This window comes from Moschus berezovskii, chromosome 9 (assembly GCF_049115385.1).
Source record: "Moschus berezovskii isolate FMDL1 chromosome 9, NW_MosBer_1.0, whole genome shotgun sequence".
NCBI classification, from domain to species: domain Eukaryota; kingdom Metazoa; phylum Chordata; class Mammalia; order Artiodactyla; family Moschidae; genus Moschus; species Moschus berezovskii.
In genome coordinates this window covers 59,508,947-59,528,944 of record NC_142468.1, presented here as the reverse complement: position 1 = coordinate 59,528,944, position 19,998 = coordinate 59,508,947, and the positions used below count along the sequence as shown (strand labels likewise).

General features: G+C 45.0%; 1 protein-coding gene across 1 annotated transcript in view; it reads right to left on the bottom strand.

Moving 5' to 3' along the window:
* NID2 (nidogen 2) overlaps window positions 1-19,998 on the bottom strand; it is a 92,045-nt gene that overhangs the window by 57,543 nt on the left and 14,504 nt on the right. The window contains exons 4-7 of the mRNA XM_055435533.2: window positions 13,406-14,091; window positions 2,386-2,535; window positions 1,731-1,976; window positions 288-488 (exon numbers count right to left, since the gene is read on the bottom strand). Coding sequence (XP_055291508.1) covers window positions 288-488; window positions 1,731-1,976; window positions 2,386-2,535; window positions 13,406-14,091 — 1,283 coding nt within the window. The remainder of the gene's footprint in view (window positions 1-287; window positions 489-1,730; window positions 1,977-2,385; window positions 2,536-13,405; window positions 14,092-19,998) is intronic.

The window sequence follows — 19,998 nt, the reverse complement described above, 5'->3', positions numbered from 1 at the left end:
ATAATTATACCATCCCTTCCCACTCCGCAGACAACGTTGTAACTGATTATGTTGTTATTACTTGCAAGTACTGGGTAGGGATGTTGATATCCTTGTGTACAACAGCCAGCACTTTTCTCACACTAACAAAATAACAAGAATAATCAAACCAATATTGAACTCATTTCACGGGCCACGCACTGTTCTAAGGACCTCACACCCAAGCAGTCACTCACATCACCTTCATAACTATCTTGTGAGATGTGTACCATCCCCATTTAAGAGATGTGAGAACTGGCGGCAAGCACCTGAGTCTGCGTAGTGGTAGAGTTCCTTGTAGGGAGCCATGTGGGCGGAGAAGTTTGCTGGGATATAAGGCACCTGGCCTTGAATGTTGGTCTTAATGCTCAGGTAGTTCTCTGGGTCCAGGCCCTCAGCAGTTTGAGTGATTCGAACCCTCTCCTCTCCTGGGTAGAAAGTAACTTCCACGTCATGGATAAGGGTAGCACCTGGAGAGAAAAATAAAAATTCAGCACAGGAATGAAAAGAAGCGTTGCTTCTTTTAGCAATAAAACCAGTGCATACTTCCACTTGCCAATTTCTGCTGCTGTTGGAGATAGTACCTAAGGAGTTCTGAAAACCAGGATAAAGTACTATCAGCTGTTGATTTCATGAGTTCCCCAAACTTTCTGTTCAAGAGTATGGTTCCATCCTATCCCATTTCACACTGCTTCTCTTTGTAGGAACTTGTTTTCTGTGAAAAATAAACCCCTATGAACATCCTTAACCTTTCTCTTTCTAAGGCTGCCAGACTTAGCGAAACCAAACAAAACTCCCCAGGACACCCATTTATATTTGAATTTCAGATGAATTAAATACAGATTTTTAGTATAAGTTATGTCCCATACAATATTTGGGGCATACTTACAGAAATTATTCAAGTTAATCATTGTTTATCTGAAATTCAAATGTCACTAGGTATACTGTATTTTATTTATCTACTTTTGACTCAAGGTTTTATCAAACCTTGATTAAAAGCAAGAACCTACAAATGGCTATTGAGCTCCATAGCTGGAGGTGGGCAAAGAACTTCTCTCTCACACTTTATGTGCAATAAAGATAAATCCACTAGGGAACAAGGTGTGCTGAGGTGAGAAGCCAGGATGTAGTCCCTACACCCTTGCTATCAAAGGGTGGGCCTCAGATAAGAATTATCATCTCCTGGAAGCTCACTAGGAAAACAGGATTCCAGATACCCCTGGCTCCCCTTCCCCACACCTTTCTCCTCCCCCCACTTAATCAGAACCTACCCTTTCCTGAGGCCCCAGGTGATATGCGTGTGGGTTAAAGTCTAAGAAGCGCTGTTTATACCACTATAGGTATGAGTCATCAAGGGACAAGGAGGAAAGGCACCCCTCCCCATGAAGTGAAATCACCTCCAGGTGCCCTAGAATTTTCACGTGCATCCCTATTTGACAGATACACTCATGACAACTCAGTTACACGGAGCGTGACACACAGGCTTCAACAAACAGGGTAAGAGACCATGAATGATCCAAATGGAATCATCCTACTTCTCAGAACAACCTGGAAAGCATTTAGAAGGAATCACGGGGTCTTAAAAGCAGTCCTGCAAGGCCAAACCATCCCCCACTACCTCGGACAGAACAAGCCCACACCCGTGTGGCTCTGGAGCAAGTGAATCCTCTTCCACTGAGTGGAAACCCATGCCTCCACGTGGGTTTGCTCACCTGTGAGGCTGAAGCCATTCTCCCAGCCTGGTTTTTCTAAAGCAAAGAGCCAGCCAAATAGGCCTCCGATCGGCGTGAGCGGGAGAAGGGCCTGGGCAGCGGGCTGCGGGATGTGGCTGATGGCCGTGTAGGCTCTGCCGTCGTTGCCCACCACGTAAGCGTGCAGATCCACGTCAGTGAAGTGTACGGGTGTCTGGCCCACGAGGAGGTGCCCGCTTACCTTCCCATTGACTCGATGAGGTGCCCCTGAGAGATAGCAAACCCTGTCAACCCTGACCATCATTCAGGCACACAGATAAAGCCACCCACCAACTCCCCAGTCTCCATCTTCAGCCCTTTTCCCAACTCCTTAACATCCCACTGGCCATCTAGGTACCAGACAGACCTGCCTTCCAGCTCTCTCCTCCCATCCTCCCTCTCTCCCATCCACTTTGACTCTTAATGCACTAGCAAAATGGGAGGAAACATTTCTGGTTAATCCTCGAATTGGGAAATCAGCTCAAACATGTTCATCCCTCAGACATTTATGGAGCACCTATTCAAACAGTAGTGACACAATGTCTATAAGCAGAACTCATGGTGGCTGCTAGAAACAGCAAGTGGCAGGAACAGGCCCAGAACAGCCCCCTGCCCCAATCAAACCATCACCCCTCACCTTCGGGTAGACAGTGCTTCCCATTCCCGTAAAACCTGGACTGGCAGTGGCAGCAGAAACCCGAGGCATAGTCAGTGCAGAAGGCATGCCGGGAGCAGCGCTCATGGTTGTGTTCACAGGTCTCCTTGTTGGCAGCATTGTATGTGAAGACTGGAAAATAAAACAAACTTGCATGAAAAGGACTAAGTGATTCTGGTGTCGTGCCTGCCAAGCTTCATCACGGACACAGCATCTGCTCCATAAAATCCATTCAGAGTGCAATAAACAAATGAGGTTTTGATGTTTAAGAGACAGGGATGACATTCAACGCAGGGGGAATGAACTTGCTTGGTCTTCTGGCAAGAAGCACTGCTGACTGCTCGCATCTGGTCTCTCTGCAGAGCTGGTGAGCAAGGATGAGGCTGAGACCCTCTGTGTGGGGACAGGAAAGCCAGCCAGTAAGTAGGTCTTAGGCTGAACTGTACAAAACGGCCATTTTCTGGGTCAAAAAAATGGCCAAAGGTCAGCAATTTTATATGGTTCAAACTAATAACAATAAGTTTCTGAGAGGATGACCAAAGACAAAAACTAACAAACTTGATCTTATGTCTAACCATTCTTCTCTTCTTTTTGGTAACCCTGAACTTGAGAGAGAATACTCTATAGCTTGTCTTACTACACAGAAAAAAAAAAATTGTTTTTTTGAAAGAGAAGGGTGTTAAAGAAAGAACACACATACATGAACACCCCTAAAGAAAGTGTACAGGGAGGCAGGTGGAGATGGAGGGGAAGGAACAGGGAACCCAGGCGTGAAAAGTTCTGGGCCTTCTCGCAGGGTTTCTTGTGGTGGGTATGACCCAAGCGGGATGTCTGGGCAGTAGTGGAGAGCCTGGGCACAGTCACCCCTCTCTAGGAAGCCATGTGGCCCCAGGTAAGTTCAATGCTTCTTCAGTAGCTGTCGTTCCATCTGCTGCTTATTCTGCCCGTTAAAAAAAGAAAGAGGACCATTTGTGCTGCCAAGAAAGAAAGGAACTGGAGCAGATTGCATTGTCACTACAGCGAATGGCCCAGGAGGTGGGGTGTGGCCAGAGGTGCTGACAGACAAGAGAAGGCTTTCTCCCGACACTGGGGACGATGCCAGTCCCAAGCATGGCCACCAGGAGGCAGCGCGGCTGTGCACACCTCCGCCGCCGCGTCCCCTGGAGCAGGAGTCGGGTGGAGACTCCCGGAGCGGACTGAGGAGGAAGGACCGTACAGAACTCGAGGGCGAGACTCCGGAGCTGCTGGGAGGAACACAGACAACCTGCTCTTTGGAAAAACTGAGTGGCAGCTGCATTCTAGGACTAAGTCTGAAAAGGAGGAAATGGGAAGGGGAGGAAGGAATGGAAAAATCAATACTTACCCAGTATTCCAGAAGAGAACTGAAGACAAATTTGGGGGGCTTGGTGGGGGGAGGTATACCACCATAGAAGTTAACAGTGGAGTCAGCACAAAGGCTTGTACCAGCAAGTGAGAATACGACAAAGTGAACATTGAAACAGTGCCTAATAAATGCCAGGTACTTTAAATACGAGGAACTTTAATTTTTTTCAGTTTGCACAAGAGCAGGGACTTTTTTCAAATTCCTATATGCAGACAAACAAGTTTTAGGCGCAGATTAAACTGACTCTCCTAAAGTCACACAGGTGGCCAACGTGGGATATGAACCCAGAGACACCTGCTCCAGATTCTTAACAGCTGCACCTGACCACCCGCTGGTGGGGCCCAAGGACGTCTATCGTGAGAGCCAGGCAAAGGAGCTGGTCAGGTAACTAGTGTGAATCAGTATAGGCTTCGACCGGTAGAGTTTGAGTCATACTTCATGTATCAGACGGAGTGGGAGAAGACAGCAGAGACCCCCCAAAGGGCTATCTCACTGACGGAAAAGCACAGGTAAGAGAACTGAGTAGCAGCAGTCACTTCTAAACAGGATTTGACTGCTGTTTACAGGTTCCTGAGAAAGCAGCGAGCTGAGGGTTGGCAGGACAGACAATCTTGACTCAAGTGGAATATCCGACTGGGAACAGAAAATAAAGTTGGTGAATCAAGATTTGGTACTGGGCCTTGATGACATGGCTGAGAAATTCCAGTTCGTTAAAAATAGAAAACTAGGCATCACTCTGAACATTTGGGAAAAAAATAAAAACAGGAAAGTGACACAAAGCTCAATGCAGAAAAACAAAACAGATAATAAAAAAGACTGTAAGAGGTGGCTATGAGGAAAAAACTGTGCATCATTATGTACCATTGGTTTGATAAGAAAGAGGGAAGGAAATCCCAGGTTGAGTAAAAATAAATGAATGTAACTTGTCAAAATCTTAGATTTCTCCAGCTCAGAAAGTCATGACTAAGTGTTAAGAAGTGGGCCCTGGAGGGACTGGCACACGTGTGAATGTGTTCATGGCCTCAGCTGCCATCAGGACCCTCCTCTCCCAGAGCACAAGGGAACTGGGTGGCAAAGCATCCCACGTCTGACACTCAACAGCAGCCTGGCTCAGATGGCTCCACGGAAACCACAGATATGCAGAGTCTGTTTCTTCCTCTCCAAAATCAGGATGACCCCACACACACACATACTCCTCATCACCAGAAATCACACTGTTTCTTAGCGTACTTCTGGGTGCAAAGGTGATCTGATGCAGGACTAAAGGGTAGTCATCTTCAGGAAATTCAGGTTAAAAAAAAAAATGGTACAGATGAACCTATTTCCAGGGCAGGAATAGAGATGCAGACGAGAGAAGAGATATGTGGACACAGGGAAGGATAGGCAGGATGAATTGGGATTGACATATATATATACACTACCACACAAAAAACAGCTAGCGGGAACCTCTATAAAGCACAGGGAGCTCAGCTTGGTACTCTGTGATGACCTAGAGGGGTGGGATGGGGGTGGAGGGAGGCCCAAAGAGGGAGGAGATATATGTGTGTGTGTGTGTGTATATATATACACACAGCTGTTTCACTTCATTGTACAGCAGAAACTAATGTTGTAAAGTGTTTTATTCCAATTCAAAAAACATTGTTCTGCCCTCAAATTAATAAATGATGGGTTTGTATTCAGTTCAGTTGCTCAATCATGTCCGACTCTTTGCGACACAACTCTTTGAGCCTTCCAGGCTCCTCTGTCCATGAAATTCTCCAGGTCTCCAGGGGATCTTCCTTACCCAGGGATTGAACCCATGTCTGCTGGATTGCAGGCAGATTCTTCACCATCTGAGCCACTAGGGAAGTCCTGCATATGTGTAGAGTTGGGTTAATTGAACTATACTACTAGGTGGAGGCATGGCTATTCTACGGGTAAAAAGAGAGGCTCGGCAGTGTAGCCAGCAACGTACAAATGAAACTGTGCCAAAGTTTAAAAGTTTATGGGCACACTGTCTGCATGTTTCTAACAAAAAATAAGTTAGGCTCCCATGAAAGTCTGTTAAATGTCTGAAACTATAATTATAATGGGTTAGCTACTGGCAGGCTGGTTTGGGGATCTTTTAAAACTGTGTATGTGGGGGGAGGGGAGCTGCATGCTCAGGATGGGACCTGCTGAGCCAGGAATACAAGCTGTGCTTTCCAGGCCGTGCAGGCCACACCGGGGCAACATGGGTATGCTTCTGGTCAGAGGAACATCTGGCTCCTTTTCTGTGCCTGCCTCCATGTGCAGATGAGCACATGTAATACTGACAGTGTCAACTCAGGTGAAAGGCAATTCCTTTCAGTAATTCAAACAAGTATTTACCAAGAACTCCCCATGTGCCTGGCCCTGGAGTAGGAACTGAGGATACAGCAGGGAACAAGAGAAACAAAAATTCCTGTCCTGAACTTCCCTGGTGGTGCAGTAGATGGGAATCTGCCTGAGTTTCAGGGGACATGGGTTCGATATCTGGTCCGGGAAGAGTCCACATGCCTCAGAACAGCTAAGCCCGTGCACCACAGCTACTGAAGCCTTCGTGCTCTAGAGAGCCTGTGCTCTGCAGCAAGAGAAGACACTAGCAATGAGAACCCTGCCCGCTGCAACTAGAGAAAACCCTCGTGCAGCAACAAAGACCCAGCGTGGCCAGAAATAAATTTAATTTAAAAAATAATTTCCTGTCCTGAAGCTTACATCCCCCTCCTGAGACAACAGTCAACAGACAGGTAAATTATTCGGCATGGTGGATAATATCCAGAGCTATGCAGAAACTTAAGTCGGGGAGGGACAGGAGGGCGACGGTGACTTTGGGCAGAGGCCTGGAGGAGGGGAGGATGAGTGAGGGCAGGCACGCCCTGTCAGGCCGGCAGGCATGTGGGAGAAACAGGGGCAGGGAGAGGGGAGAAGGCTGGAGAAGTAGCCCTGGCCACTTCTCTCTTGTCAGGCCTGGGAGGTCAAGGGGAGGATCTGGGTTTTACTCTGAGCGAGGTAGGAAGCTGCTGGAGGGTTTGGAACAGAAGGGTGATGCTGTGTGGGAAGAGGGCGGTGACTTGGTCATCAGAGGTGCTGATGGAGGGGACAGAGAAGAGACCAGATCTGGAGTGCTGTGAGGTGGAGCTGCCAGGGTGGGCTGATGGATTGGATAGAGGGAGAGAAGAGGAGGTGGAGTGGGGGTAAGGTAGAGAGAGGGGAAGCGGGTGGGGAGGAGAAGAGGAGAAAGAGAGGGCTCCACAGGGATGTTCATTTCCTGGCGTGGGAACTGGAAGACTGGAGCTGCCGCTTCCTGCAGGAGGTCTGTGGGGGGTCAGTTTTGGCAGCACCTTTGAGGCACCTGGGAAACTCCACTCTGGCTCTGACAGGGACTTGCACCTTCAGCATGGTGCCAGGCAGAGGGAACCCTGCCTTCCTTCCTATGGATTCTGGGAATTGCAGCATCAGAATCACCTGGGATCCCAACTAAAAATGCAAATTCCTAGGGCACACCTTTGACCTACCAATTCAGACTCAGTGAGTGGATCCCAAGAGTCTGCACCTTAGCCACTCCTGGGGTCTCTTATGCCCATAGATGACAATGGTCAGCACATTTGCAAACCTTCCCTTTCTGAGTTGGAGAATGCTGTTTCACGTAGTGAATGAATTTCATTTGACCAATTAATTAGCAGCTCCTGGGGTGGGTGGGTTTCAGGGAACACTTTAGCATCCACTCCTGCCCTGGCTGAGAAGCAGGACGCTGTGCTGGATGGCCCACTTAGGCTAAGTCACCAAGCGTGGCACGTGAAGATCCTTAATGGGGGAAACCAGGCGCCCAGGACCAAGGTCTTTATCCGGGTAAGAAAAGCCAGACTTCTGGCCAATGAGACTTCTCAAACTTGTATGGGAACTGCAGGTAGATTCAAGGGTGCTGATGAAACCCATGGAGGTGGGGAATCAGTGTCTGAATCCCAGCTGGATGATGTGCAGTGAGTACCTTTTCTTTCTCAGTGGTCATTTCTATGCCTCTTTATCTCACGGTTGTAAATGTGTTTTCACACACTTCTTCCTGTTCCATAAAGATAATATGATCTTCTGGCTCTAAACCCCACACTCCTTCCCTCATATCAGCAATACTCAATTGAAGTAGGCTTCAGAATCACTAGGGGACCTGGCTTAAACAGGCAGATTCTGGGTCAGAAAGCGGAGGAGGGGTGTGGAATTAGCATTTTAAACCAGGGCTATGAGAGAAAGAGCCACAAGTGGACTAGAGCCACACTTAAAGAAATTTAGTTTTCACCCCACAGATTCCTCTCTCCTAAATTTTACCCACTGGGCAGGCTTCACTCCAGACCTTCTGGGGACCCACGTTCTGCCTGGCGGCTCCTGTCACAAGAGAGGGACAAGTCTGCTGGCAACTTGGACCCCACAGGAGGGTGGAGGGCAGCCAGGTGTGAATAGGCTCAGTTTCCAGCAGTTTTGTTAAATGAGGTTAGACAGTTGCTAAAGGAATATCCCTATGAGGATTTTTTAAATGTCATTTCTTTTTTTTCATTGAATGCTTTTTCACTCTTTTCCTATCCTTAACGGAAAGAAAAAATGGGGGTGGAGTCACAGGGCTATATCAGGAAAAAGAAGGAGAGCACTGCCAGGGCACTTGAGACTTGTCCTAACTGGGAGATTTTCACACAAATGGAAAACTCCTCCTCTGCACTTATTCTGATCCATCCTTCAGTCTTTATTTCTCCAAAAACCCTTAAGCACTCGTCTTCAGCCCTGGCCCAGCCACGTGGAAGACTGGCAGGCTCCAGGGTGCAGACCAGATTCACTGTGCCAACGGGGACCAAGGGCTTTCCTGAGCTGGCCCTGCCTCTGGCAACTGGGCTTACTTTTATTTTAACAGCTCTTCCTGCTACCTCAAGATAAAGAACCGACATTTTTCACTGCAGGACAGAATTTTTCTAAGTTTCCCACCTCACAGCATGATAGACAAATTAAGAAAAACCACATCCAGCTTTATAATGAAAAACAGTGGTAGGCTTTTCCCTACCACACTTGGTGTCTATGTGTGGTACATAGTAAAGCTGGCTGGGCAAACAGGTATTCTTCTTTCTTTCTTTCAGTCGCTCAGTCGTGTCGACTCTTTGCGACCCCATGAATCACAGCACGCCAGGCCTCCCTGTCCATCACCAACTCCCAGAGTTCATTCAAACTCATGTCCATCGAGTCGGTGATGCCATCCAGCCATCTCATTCTCTGTCATCCCCTTCTTCTCCTGCCCCCAATCCTTCCCAGCATCAGAGTCTTTTTCAGTGAGTCAATTCATCGCATGAGGTGGCCAAAGTATAGGAGTTTCAGCTTTAGCATCAGTCCTTCCAATGAACACCCAGGATTGATCTCCTTTAGAATGGACTGGTTGGATCTCCTTTCAGTCCAAGGGACTCTCAAGAGTCTTCTCCAGCACCACAGGTATAAGGACTCTCTTTTTTGTTGGGGAGAGGGTTACATTTGACCCTAGAAGGCTCTCCCTTAAGGTGTCTTCAGCAGTATGGACGACCCTCTTGTTCACATTCCCTCAGCAACCTGGAGGTGCCCCACTACCCCTGGAGAGGGGCTTTTGTGACTGGAAGGCTGGGTTGGGCAGCAGAACCTGTTTGAGTTCATTCCAGGGTAGAAGCTACTTGAGACACATCCCTAAGGCCTTTCCCAAGGCCAGAAGCCACAGGGAAATCCTATTCACATCCTCGGCCTTCCCTGCATGACTGCCATCTAAGTACAATCAACAGGATCGCAGGACACAGTGAGAACACCTGAGGGTGCTGAAAGCCAGGTGTCCCCTTTCCAATTCATCATGCAGACTGAGGTCAAATTAAGCTCCTCATTCCACCACCTGGGCAGCTAGGTTTCAGAATCTTAAGAATCTCTATGGCTCCTGTGAATCAAGCTCATCCCTGCTGCCCACAACACTGGCAGGCTCCAGGCAGCGAGAGCCTTGCTGGCAGCTGCCTCTTACACCTACCTCCTGCAACTCTTTCTCTCCCCATTTCCACCTTACAACCTCCACTCTTCTCACTCCTCTATCCAGAATATGCCCCACTTTCTCTCTCCCAAAAGTGAGGCTTTGACCTCAAGGCTCAAGTCCTCCTTCTCCAGGAAGACATCCCCAACGGCACCACAGGTGGATTTGCCCTACATGGTGCTTGCTCTAATCTTCCACGGCTCTGCTACAGTCCTGGCCTGCCTCTTACCCTGACAAATCACTCAGTACTTCAGGCTTCCGTTTCCTTCTCTGCACTGTGGGAAGGATCTACTGCACAGGGCAATTCTGAGGATTAACTGCGCTAGTGCCATCCAAGCAAAGTTCCCGCTCAGAGTCCAAGTGGACACCTGATAAATATCAGTGAAGACTTCCACTAGTGCTCTGATCAGAGGAGGGCACTGCTCAGGTAATTTTTGGTTTGACAACAAGTTTCCAGAGTTGCTTGGAGAAACAATACCCCTGAAACAGAGAAAGTTTGTGCAGCCAATTTACTGCTGGTTTTGTGGTCTACAAAAAGATAACAAAGAAAACAATAAGCTTAAGGCTAGAACTAAAGTGAAATTGGGACATTCTTGCCTGGTGTGGACATGATCTAAAAAGAATCTAGATTTCTCAACAAAAAGTCTATAAAAATAGTCCCTAAGGGGAAAAGAAAATTTTAAAGAGAAAGGAAATCTATTTAATTTCTTGGTTTAGCAAGTTAACTACTATGGAACTTAAAGGCGAAAGTAAAATCTACTGGGCCTGGTGCTTCCATGCCCAATTTTAATTCTTGCAACTCCTTGATGAGGTCCCAGGTGGCACTAGTGGTAAAGAACCTGCCTGCCAATGCAGGAGATATGAGACGTAGGTTCCATCCCTCCTGAGTTGGAAAGATCCCCTGGAGAAGGTCACAGCAACCCACTCCAGTATCCCTACCTGGAGATTCCCATGGACAGAAGCGGGCTACAGTCCACAGGGTCGCAAAGAGTTAGACACGACTGAAGCAACATAGTACCGACAGTACATACACATTATCTCTGCTTTATAGCTGAAGAAAATGAGACTCAGAGCAAATGTCTTATCCAAAACCACATAACAGAGCTGGAAATCAAACTCAAGTCCATTGAAAACCAAAATCCACATTCCTCCATTCCATCGTTAAAAAAGCTGGCAACATGTCTCAAGGCTGGCATTTTAGCAGGCAGTGTTCAATGTGAGTCTCAGCCACCCCACCCACTAACTTTCCCAGAGGGAGTCCACTTTTGCCTGATAGACCTGTAGGATGCTAATGTTTTGTTTGAAAAAACAAACTTCACTGCCAAGAAAAACCAAGTAATTAATAATTGCACGGTTCTATACAGTCAACCCTCTGGTATCCACAAGTTCTGCACCTGCATATTCAAGGAGCTACGGATCCTGTGCTGTATTTAAGATCCACGATTAGGGGAACCCACAGTTGAGGGAGCTGAGGTTGCAGAACTGGAGATCCGAAGGGCTGACTGAGGGCCTTGAGCATACACAGATTTTGGTATCTGTATGGGGAGAGGGGGTCCTGGAACAAATTCCCCGAGGATACTGAGTCTTCCTAAAGCCTGAGATGAAACCAGAGGTTCAACTATTTTTCATTTCTGCTTTCAAGTTTTAAAGCTTTCCCTCTCTGCTAATATGGTGGCTGATTTTTCTTTCTTCAAAGTTCAGAAACTTAAAGTTAGATTTTTTTCCCCCCTAAATGTCTCATTGTATTACCCAGATGTTTCAAACGCATGTTGCCATTTCCGAGATGTCAGCAGTAGGCGTTATCTAGCAGCTGGTAAATATCATAGTTCATGCCCCACGAGAGTTATGGCTGCTGCCTCTGTTCTCTATGGCCAGTTCCCTTGGCCTCCTACAGTTACACCAGCTTCTCTCAGCCCCTCACAGCTCAAAACAGGGCGTGCAGCCTGTTCTTCTTTAACCCTTTAACAAATTACTCCAGGGATCTGCTTTCTAATATTCCAAGCTCTTCTCAGGGCAGGAAGTCACAACCCACAAATGAAAAGACCATTTTGGAGCATATCTTTACCTCAAAATCTCTTTGGTCAACAGAAACCAACACAATATTGTAAGCAATTATGCTCCAATTAAAAATAAATATTTTTTTAAAACAAAAAACAAGTCTTTGACACTTGGCTTTATATTTTCTTTAGATACATGGCACTTATGCTGAAAATTCAGGAGACTAGACTACAAAGGTGTGAAGGTTCTGAAGCCTCCCCATGAAATTCACACCTCTCTCTTGAGAGAAAGGCGGTCTTTAGGCACAAATTAAGGCACAAGTACTTAATAAGTCCACTCTTCCTTCTCTACCACCCCACCCCCATTCCCACTGCTTTAAATCCTCTATAATTAGTAAAAGCAGCCACCACTTATTAAGATCTAACTAGTACAGACACTAACCTAAGAACTTCATTATCTCTTTCAATCCTCTCAACAAATTTAGGAGAAACTAGAGGTTTGGGGGTTACATGAAGCCAGCATGACAGCCAAGATTCAACCCTAAGTCTGACACCAATGTTCTCCTTGTCATCATTACCCAGCATCACCTCAGTCACAAAATAGTTTCATCCCCCCACCTCCCAGAAGGAATGCTTCTTCAAGCAAATTCTTGCAGGTCAGGGGCCACCGCAGAACCATCTGAAAGACCTTTCGCTAGGTCAACCTGTTTTACTATAAAAAGTATGGGAAACAGGAAAGGTGAAGAAAAAATACAAAGGCTCTAAAGAATGCTTTCACCTCTGACCTCTTTCCTCCTGTCAGAGGTCAGATGAGCAGTCCCTGGAACAAATGGGATAAATCTGTGGCCAGTTTCCCATTCAGGTGTTCACATCTCTGACTGGGGAGAAAGAGCTGACCTGACAAGTCTCGCCTTCAGAGAGAAGGCAACATGGGCTCCATGTCTATATTAATTAACGGAGGCCTCCCCTGGGCATTTCTCTGCTGGCCCCTCACGCTGGTCAGCGAGTCATGAAATGAGGACAAGGCTCCAGGGAGCTGAACAGCACAGCTGCACAGCCGTGAACCAGAAATGACAAGACACAGGTGGTTCGAAGTTTTCTCCCCAGGGGTCCCCTCTCCCACACACTCCACCACCATGTCCCTAACTGAGGGGAGCACTGAGGTCATCCCATTATGGAGGAAGAATCTGGAATGTTCATCCCAGCCAGCACAACTCACCACTTGAAACTAAAGCCCGAAGCCCTCCATCACCATAATGTGTGTGAGGCCTCAAAAACGCTTTACCTTTGTTGAACTTTCAGACTAAAATACTTCATTCCACTTGAGAGCGTAGCTGGCACGAGCAACCCCCAGTTCTTCCCCACGTGCTTCAAGAAGCCCCTTTTTTTTTCAAAAAAAGTATTATTAATGGTCAACAGATTCCAAACAGAATTTGCCTGCCAAGATTTCTTTGGCAAAGAAAAGATACTTGGGTTTTAAAAATAAGTCCCCAGCTTCTTTTTGCTAAACTCTTCATCTACTCGCTTGAAAGAAAATTCATGAGTCTCTGCAAGACCAGCATTTTTTTTTTTTCAATGAATTCTTAGCACCCAGGGTTCAAATCCACTTACCCTCAGCGTTGAAGCTGATGTCGTCCTCCACCCCGACCACTTGCCTCCGGTGACCCAGGTGCGGGGCATGGTCGGGCCCAGGGTAGTTGGGAAGGGCTGCCTCTCCTCCCGGATGGACTGGAGGAGCATCCTGGTCCGCTGGCCCAGCTCCTCCCTCTGGGGAGGGCGGCGGGGTTTCCCCGGGAGGAGCAGGTGACTCTCCTTCAGTCTCTGCAGGAGCAGAGACTCTGGTCCCTGGCTGTTCAGAAGACTCAACTCGCCCTTTTAAATCCGGGGCATCAGTCTCCCCCTGAGGTCTCCTCTCTTTGATGTGAGGGTCCAAGGGGAAAGATTCTGTTTCAGGCCCACCCCGAGATGCTGAACGTGGCACAGGGGAGGCCAGGTCAGAATCTAGAGCAGAGATTCTACCTCCTAAAGAAACATCGACTGAGCTGTGGCCATTTGATGCCTCTGCTGGCTCACTAGGTGGGTATTCAATTTCCTCCTCATTTTCATCATAATCATCCAAAGTGTCCTGAGTGTAGTCATCCTCCAGGGCCACGGCATGGCTGAAGGACTGTCCCAGAGGAGCCGAAGGACGGGCTTTGGAAAGGTCTCCTCCAACGGTCGCTGGCCTGACATTGTCCAACGGGGAAGTGCTGCCTATGTGAAAAGCCCACACTCCAGGAATGCCCAGGTTGCTGTGTCTAAATAGAAAGGAAAAAAGATATAGTAGCATATGTGTCCACCCACCACCTTCCTACAAAGATGAGCAATTTATTTGAAAACTGAAAGACTATTCAGATCAGATTAAGTTTTCACTGGCACGGAACCAAACAAAACCAGACTTACATGATAACTGAAAAGCATTATATTGGAATTTTGATGCAAACAATCTCTTATTAAACAATGGGTTTCAAAGACCATATGCCTACCACCGGACACTCAAATCAGAATTCTGTACTACATGTTTTATCTAAATGGCTAGTTGAAAACACCTAAGGAACAAGGGCTTCCCTGCTAGCTCAGATGGTAAAGGATCTGCCCACAACATGGGTGACCTGGGTTCAATTCCTGGGTTGAGAAGATCCCTTGGAGAAGGGTATGGCTACCCACTCCAGTATTCTTGCTTGGAGAATTCCATGGACAGAGGAGCTTGGCAGGCTACAATCCATAGGGTGGCAAAGAGTCGGACACGACTGAGCAACTAACACTCCCTGGTGACTCAGTGGTAAAGAAGCCTCCTGCCAATGCAGAAGACACGGGTTCAGTCCCTATGTTGAGAAGATCCCCTGGAGAAGGAAATGGCAACCTAATCCAGTATTTCTTGTCTGGAGAATTCCATGGACAGAGGAGCCTGGTGGGCTACAGTCCATGGGGAAACAAAAGAGGTGGACATGACTTACCTACTGAATGCAAGCACACACACACTTTTAACACACTCAAGAAAACATATGCTTAAACATTTCTGCCAAACACCTAAATAATAACGAGTCCTTTTTATTTGAGAGTTAATTACATGCCAAGTGCTTAACATTCTTCAACACAACTTGCAAGGCAGGGGCAATGATATGCCTGATTTTTCAGAGGAGAAAACAGGTTTAGAGAGGTTAACTAATCTTCTTAAGGTTGCACAATAATAATTGGCAGAGTTTGGACTTGAATTCAGCAATAACACCAAAGCCCATGCTCTGAACATCCACGTCATGTCAGAAAATCAGTACACTATAGTCAGTCCACATCCTAATTATTTTACACTACAGAACGTTAGAAACATTTTGCTGTTTAGTCACATGGATTATTCAATTAACTAATTCACAAACCCTGGTAAATCAATGTCAAAAAAATTCAAAGAAATAGAAATACCTAAGTTGAGCAAAAATGTTGAGCAAATGTAGAACAAAGGTAAGGGGGGGATAAGAAAGCAGGTTAATTAACTGCCACGGGTCACAGGTGAGAGGTGTCCAGAAACATTTGGAGCCAGGGAGCTCACTTGTACACCTCCACTAAAAAAGAACACAGGCTCCATTCAGTCTTCCAAATATCCCAGCGATCGATTATTTTAGTCAATGATACATTCTAAACAGAATAACCCCACAAACAATAAAAAAAAAAAAAAAAAAAGGAAAAACCCGAAGAAAGAAGGGGTCTGGCTGGCTTGAATACACCCATTTCTTTACTCTCTGGTAAATGGACCGAACAGCAGGCTCTCAGTGTCTCGTGCTGCGGGATTTTCTCCACAGTCAGTCCATGAGAAGTCAGTTAATGACTGATAATATAACAGGAAATTCATTGACTCATAGGAGGACAAGAGAATTTTGCTCATTTGGGCTGGTATTCCTCACCTTCGTGCGGATTTCTATAGCAATGATATTTATTAACACAATTCCAAGAATCAATCAGTCCCCACCCCTTCGCATGTTGTTACCACCACTGCTGTTGTAATTAGTTTAGGGAAACGAGTGTAGAAAGAAAAACTTTTGATCCTTTGTGCAATATGCTATGTAAACTTGGTAAGTTCTAAGAACTAAACGCTGGTGCTTTCTGGCAAGCAAGCAAGGAATGCTAAAGAAGATAAGAAAGGACTCAGAAGATCTGAGGATGCTGAGTTTATTACCACATCGGAGGTGTTGCAGCTGTGAAATTTCTTCTTGAAGTTAGAAACAGAACTATAAAAGCTTCAAAGAGTAGGAAAGTACAAATTACAGCAGATAAAAGCTAAATAAAATAGCCTTCTAATTAAATATGAATCACTACCCTGGCTCTTGTCATTGTGCATGATAGGAAAGTAGCCAGTTTGAGTTTATCCTAAAATCCAAGGTCATTTGGAAAGCTTAGTGACAGAAAGAACTTAATTTATTTCCTAGAAAGAAAACAAGGCTACAAAATGAGATGGACAGTGCCTTACTCCCTGGGGTACTAGGAGGATTAAGCTAGAAAATCACATAAAATGTTCAGCATGGGGCCCTGCATATAATAAGTGCTTAGTAACTACTGTTTTCTAGGAGACAGAAAAGAATAATCTCAAAAAATGCAAATGTGGGCATTCATATTTAAATGTGCAAAAGAGAATTATTACAAACACACTATGAATTATATAATTTATGACCTCTAAACTTATAAGACAAGTTTGAGGAAGAAAACAATTCTATTGACTAGGAGAATAATTTTATTTTTTAAAAATGCATACTGAAGCACTGAGGGGTGAGTGGCAAGATGTGTGTCACTTACTTTAGTTACATAAAAAAGAAAAAAATTATTAACATGGCAAAATGTCAACAGCTTGTAAATCTAGATTACCTCCACTTTTCTGCATATTTTTGAAATTTTAAATAATGAATGCTGGAGAGGGCGTGGAGAAAAAGGAACCCTCCTACACTGTTGGCGGGAACGTAAATCAGTACAGTCACTATGGAGAACTGTATGGAAGTTCCTTAAAAAACTAAACATAGAACTGTCATATGACCCAGCAATCCCAGAAGTGGGATATATGCAGAGAAAACCATACTTTGAAAAGATACATGCACTCCAATGTTCACAACAGCACTATTCACAATAACCAAGACATGGAAGCAACCTAAATGTCCATCAACAGATGAATGGATAAAGATATGGTGTATACATATAGACAATGGAATATTGCTCAGCCATAAAAAAGAATGAAGTAATGATGAAAGTGAAAGAGGAGAGTGGAATAGTTAGCTTAAAGCTCAACATTCAGAAAATGAAGATCATGGCATCCGGTACCATCACTTCATGGCAAATAGATAGGGAAACAGGACACAGTGGCTGACTATATTTTTCTGGGCTCCAAAATCAATACAGATGGTGATTTCAGCCATGAAATTAAAAGACGCTTGCTCCTTGGAAGGAAAGTTATGACCAACCTTGACAGCATATTAAAAAGCAGAGACATTACTTTGCCAACAAAGGTCCGTCTAGTCAAGGCTATGTTTTTTTCCAGTGGTCATGTATGGATGTGAGAGTTGGACTATAAAGAAGGCTGAGCACCGAAGAATTGATGCTTTTGAACTGTGGTGTTGGAGAAGACTCTTGAGAGTCCCATGGACTGCAAGGAGATCCAACCAGTCTATCCTAAAGGAAATCAGTCCTGGGTGTTCATTGGAAGGACTGATGCTAAAGCTGAAACTCCAACACTTTGGTCACCTGATGCGAAGAGCTGACTCATTGGAAGAGACCTTGATGCTGGGAAAGATTGAGGGCAGGAAGAGAAGGGGATGACAAAGGATGAGATGGTTAGATGGCATCACCGACTCGATGGATGTGAGTTTGAGTGAACTCTGGGAGTTGGTGATGGACAGGGAGGCCTGGCGTACTGCAGTTCATGGGGTCACAAAGAGTCGGACACAACTGAACAACTGAACTGAACTGAATTGAATACCATTTGCAGCAACATGGATGGACCTAGAGATTATCACACTAAATGAAGTAAGCCAGCCAAAGACAAATATCATGATATTACTGATATGTGGAATCTACAAGAAGAGAAAGATACAAATGAACTTACTTCCAAAGCAGAAAGGCACAGAACTCAAACTTACAGCTACCAAAGGGGAAAGTGGGAGAGGGATAAATAAGGTGTTCGGGGTTAACACATGCACACTACTGTACATAAAATAGATAACCAATAGGAATCTATTGGATAGCACAGGGAACTATATTCAATATCTTATAATAATGGGAAGGAAAGAAAGAAAGGAGAGAGAGAGGGAGGAAAGAAAGAAAAGGAAGGAAGAAGGGAAGGAAAGAAGAAAGAAAAAAGTAAAATAGAAGATTAAGTTGGGGAACCTTTCTATCATTTGGAAGTAGAAAAGGCCTTCCTAAGAATAATACCAAGACCTGAAATCATAAAGGAAAAGGCCAATAACTTTGACAACCCTAAAGTTATACCTTTTAGATTGCAACTACCTTTAAAGATGAACAACTGGATAAAAATATTGATGGCATTTAAGAGAAAATATTCTTACTATATTTTTCTTATTTGTAAAAGATCTCTGTAAATACCTCAGTAGAAAATAGCAAAGAAATGGCTATTAACCATTGAAAAGGTGCTCAGTTTTACCAGTAATCATAAAAATTAGAGTGAAAATATGAACATTTACACCTATCAGATTCACAAATATTAAAAAGATTAGAAGCAAGCCTGTAGGAAATGAACATTGTCAATCACAGCTCTCCATTATTGGTGGGATTGTAAGCTGGTGAAGGGTTTCTGAAGGGTGACTGGTTAACGTGCACTAAGATGTTAAACTGCACACACCTTTTCTCAGCAATTCTACTTTTAAGAATTTATCTTTAAGACAAATGAGCATCTGAACAACATATATTATTTTGTTTACTGCAACAATAATTATAAAAGGGAAAAAAACAAATAGTTTAAATGTGCATCAATCAGTTTATTGCTTTAATAATACAGGCCATAAATGATGCCATGTTTTATAGCCTTCAAATAATAATATAAAGATATCTTACTAAAAGATGTCCATAAGACAGTGGTAAATGGGAAGATTCCATATGTATAACAAAAGAACCATTTTGGTTTTAAAAAGGTTTTGCATACACCTAAACTTCTGAAATGACTATTAATAATGGTTATCACTTTGAAGCAGTGATAATGGGTGATTTTTACTTTTATTTCACGATTATCAGCATTACTTGCACCTTATTTTAGTTTTTATACTAAACAGATTCTACTAAAGAAAACTTCTTCTGCCAGTCACTTTGGCCCCCTATCTTCCACTTTCAATCAAGCAACTCAGAGGTTTCTAGGAAGCATGAAAGACAAAGATGAGGTAGGCATTGTTGCTATTGTTTGGTCACGAAGTCATGTCTGATTTTTGTGACCTCATGGACTGTAGTCTGCCAAGTTCCTCTGTCCATGGGATTTTCCAGGCAAGAACACAGGAGTGGGTTGCCATGCCCTCCTCCAGGTGACCTTCTCAACCCACAGATCGAACCCACACCTCCTTCATTGACAAGTGGATTCTTTACCATTGAGCCACATGGAGGAAGGTAAATGGAAGCAGTGTATATGTGTACATGTCTGCGTGTCCATGGGTGCCTATGTGAGTTCTTAGGGGCCTTTATGGCCGTGGCGGGGAAGCATAACTGCTTTTTCCCACAGGCTCTTTGGCCTCCACTGCCTCCTATACCCTGAGGAGGTGTTAGCACCTAGTCCCATGCTCTGGAACTGTCTAACTGTTCCTCCATCTAGCCTAGGAGAGTACAGGTTGCTAGTACACAGGGCCTAGGCCTTAGACATCTTTGTCTTTCCAGCGCTTGGATGATGTCTGAAAAGCAGAGAATCCATGGGCTCCAGAGAAGAGGGTGGTGGAGCCAGGGCAGAAAAAGCAAGGAGCTAAGTTTTCTCCAGCATCAAGCAAGACTAAAAGGCAGCTTCAGTGGAGCCCAGAAGATGCCCAATGTGAGTCCTGAGAATGGGAAAGCAAGCCAGGATTCAGCATAAAAAAAAAAAAAAAAAAAATTGTAGTTCAGAGCTCCAGACTCGTGCTTGAATTTTGGCTTTGCCACTTCATAACTTTGAGATTATAGGCAATTTAACTTTCTCCAGTGTTCTTGCCTGTAGAATCCCA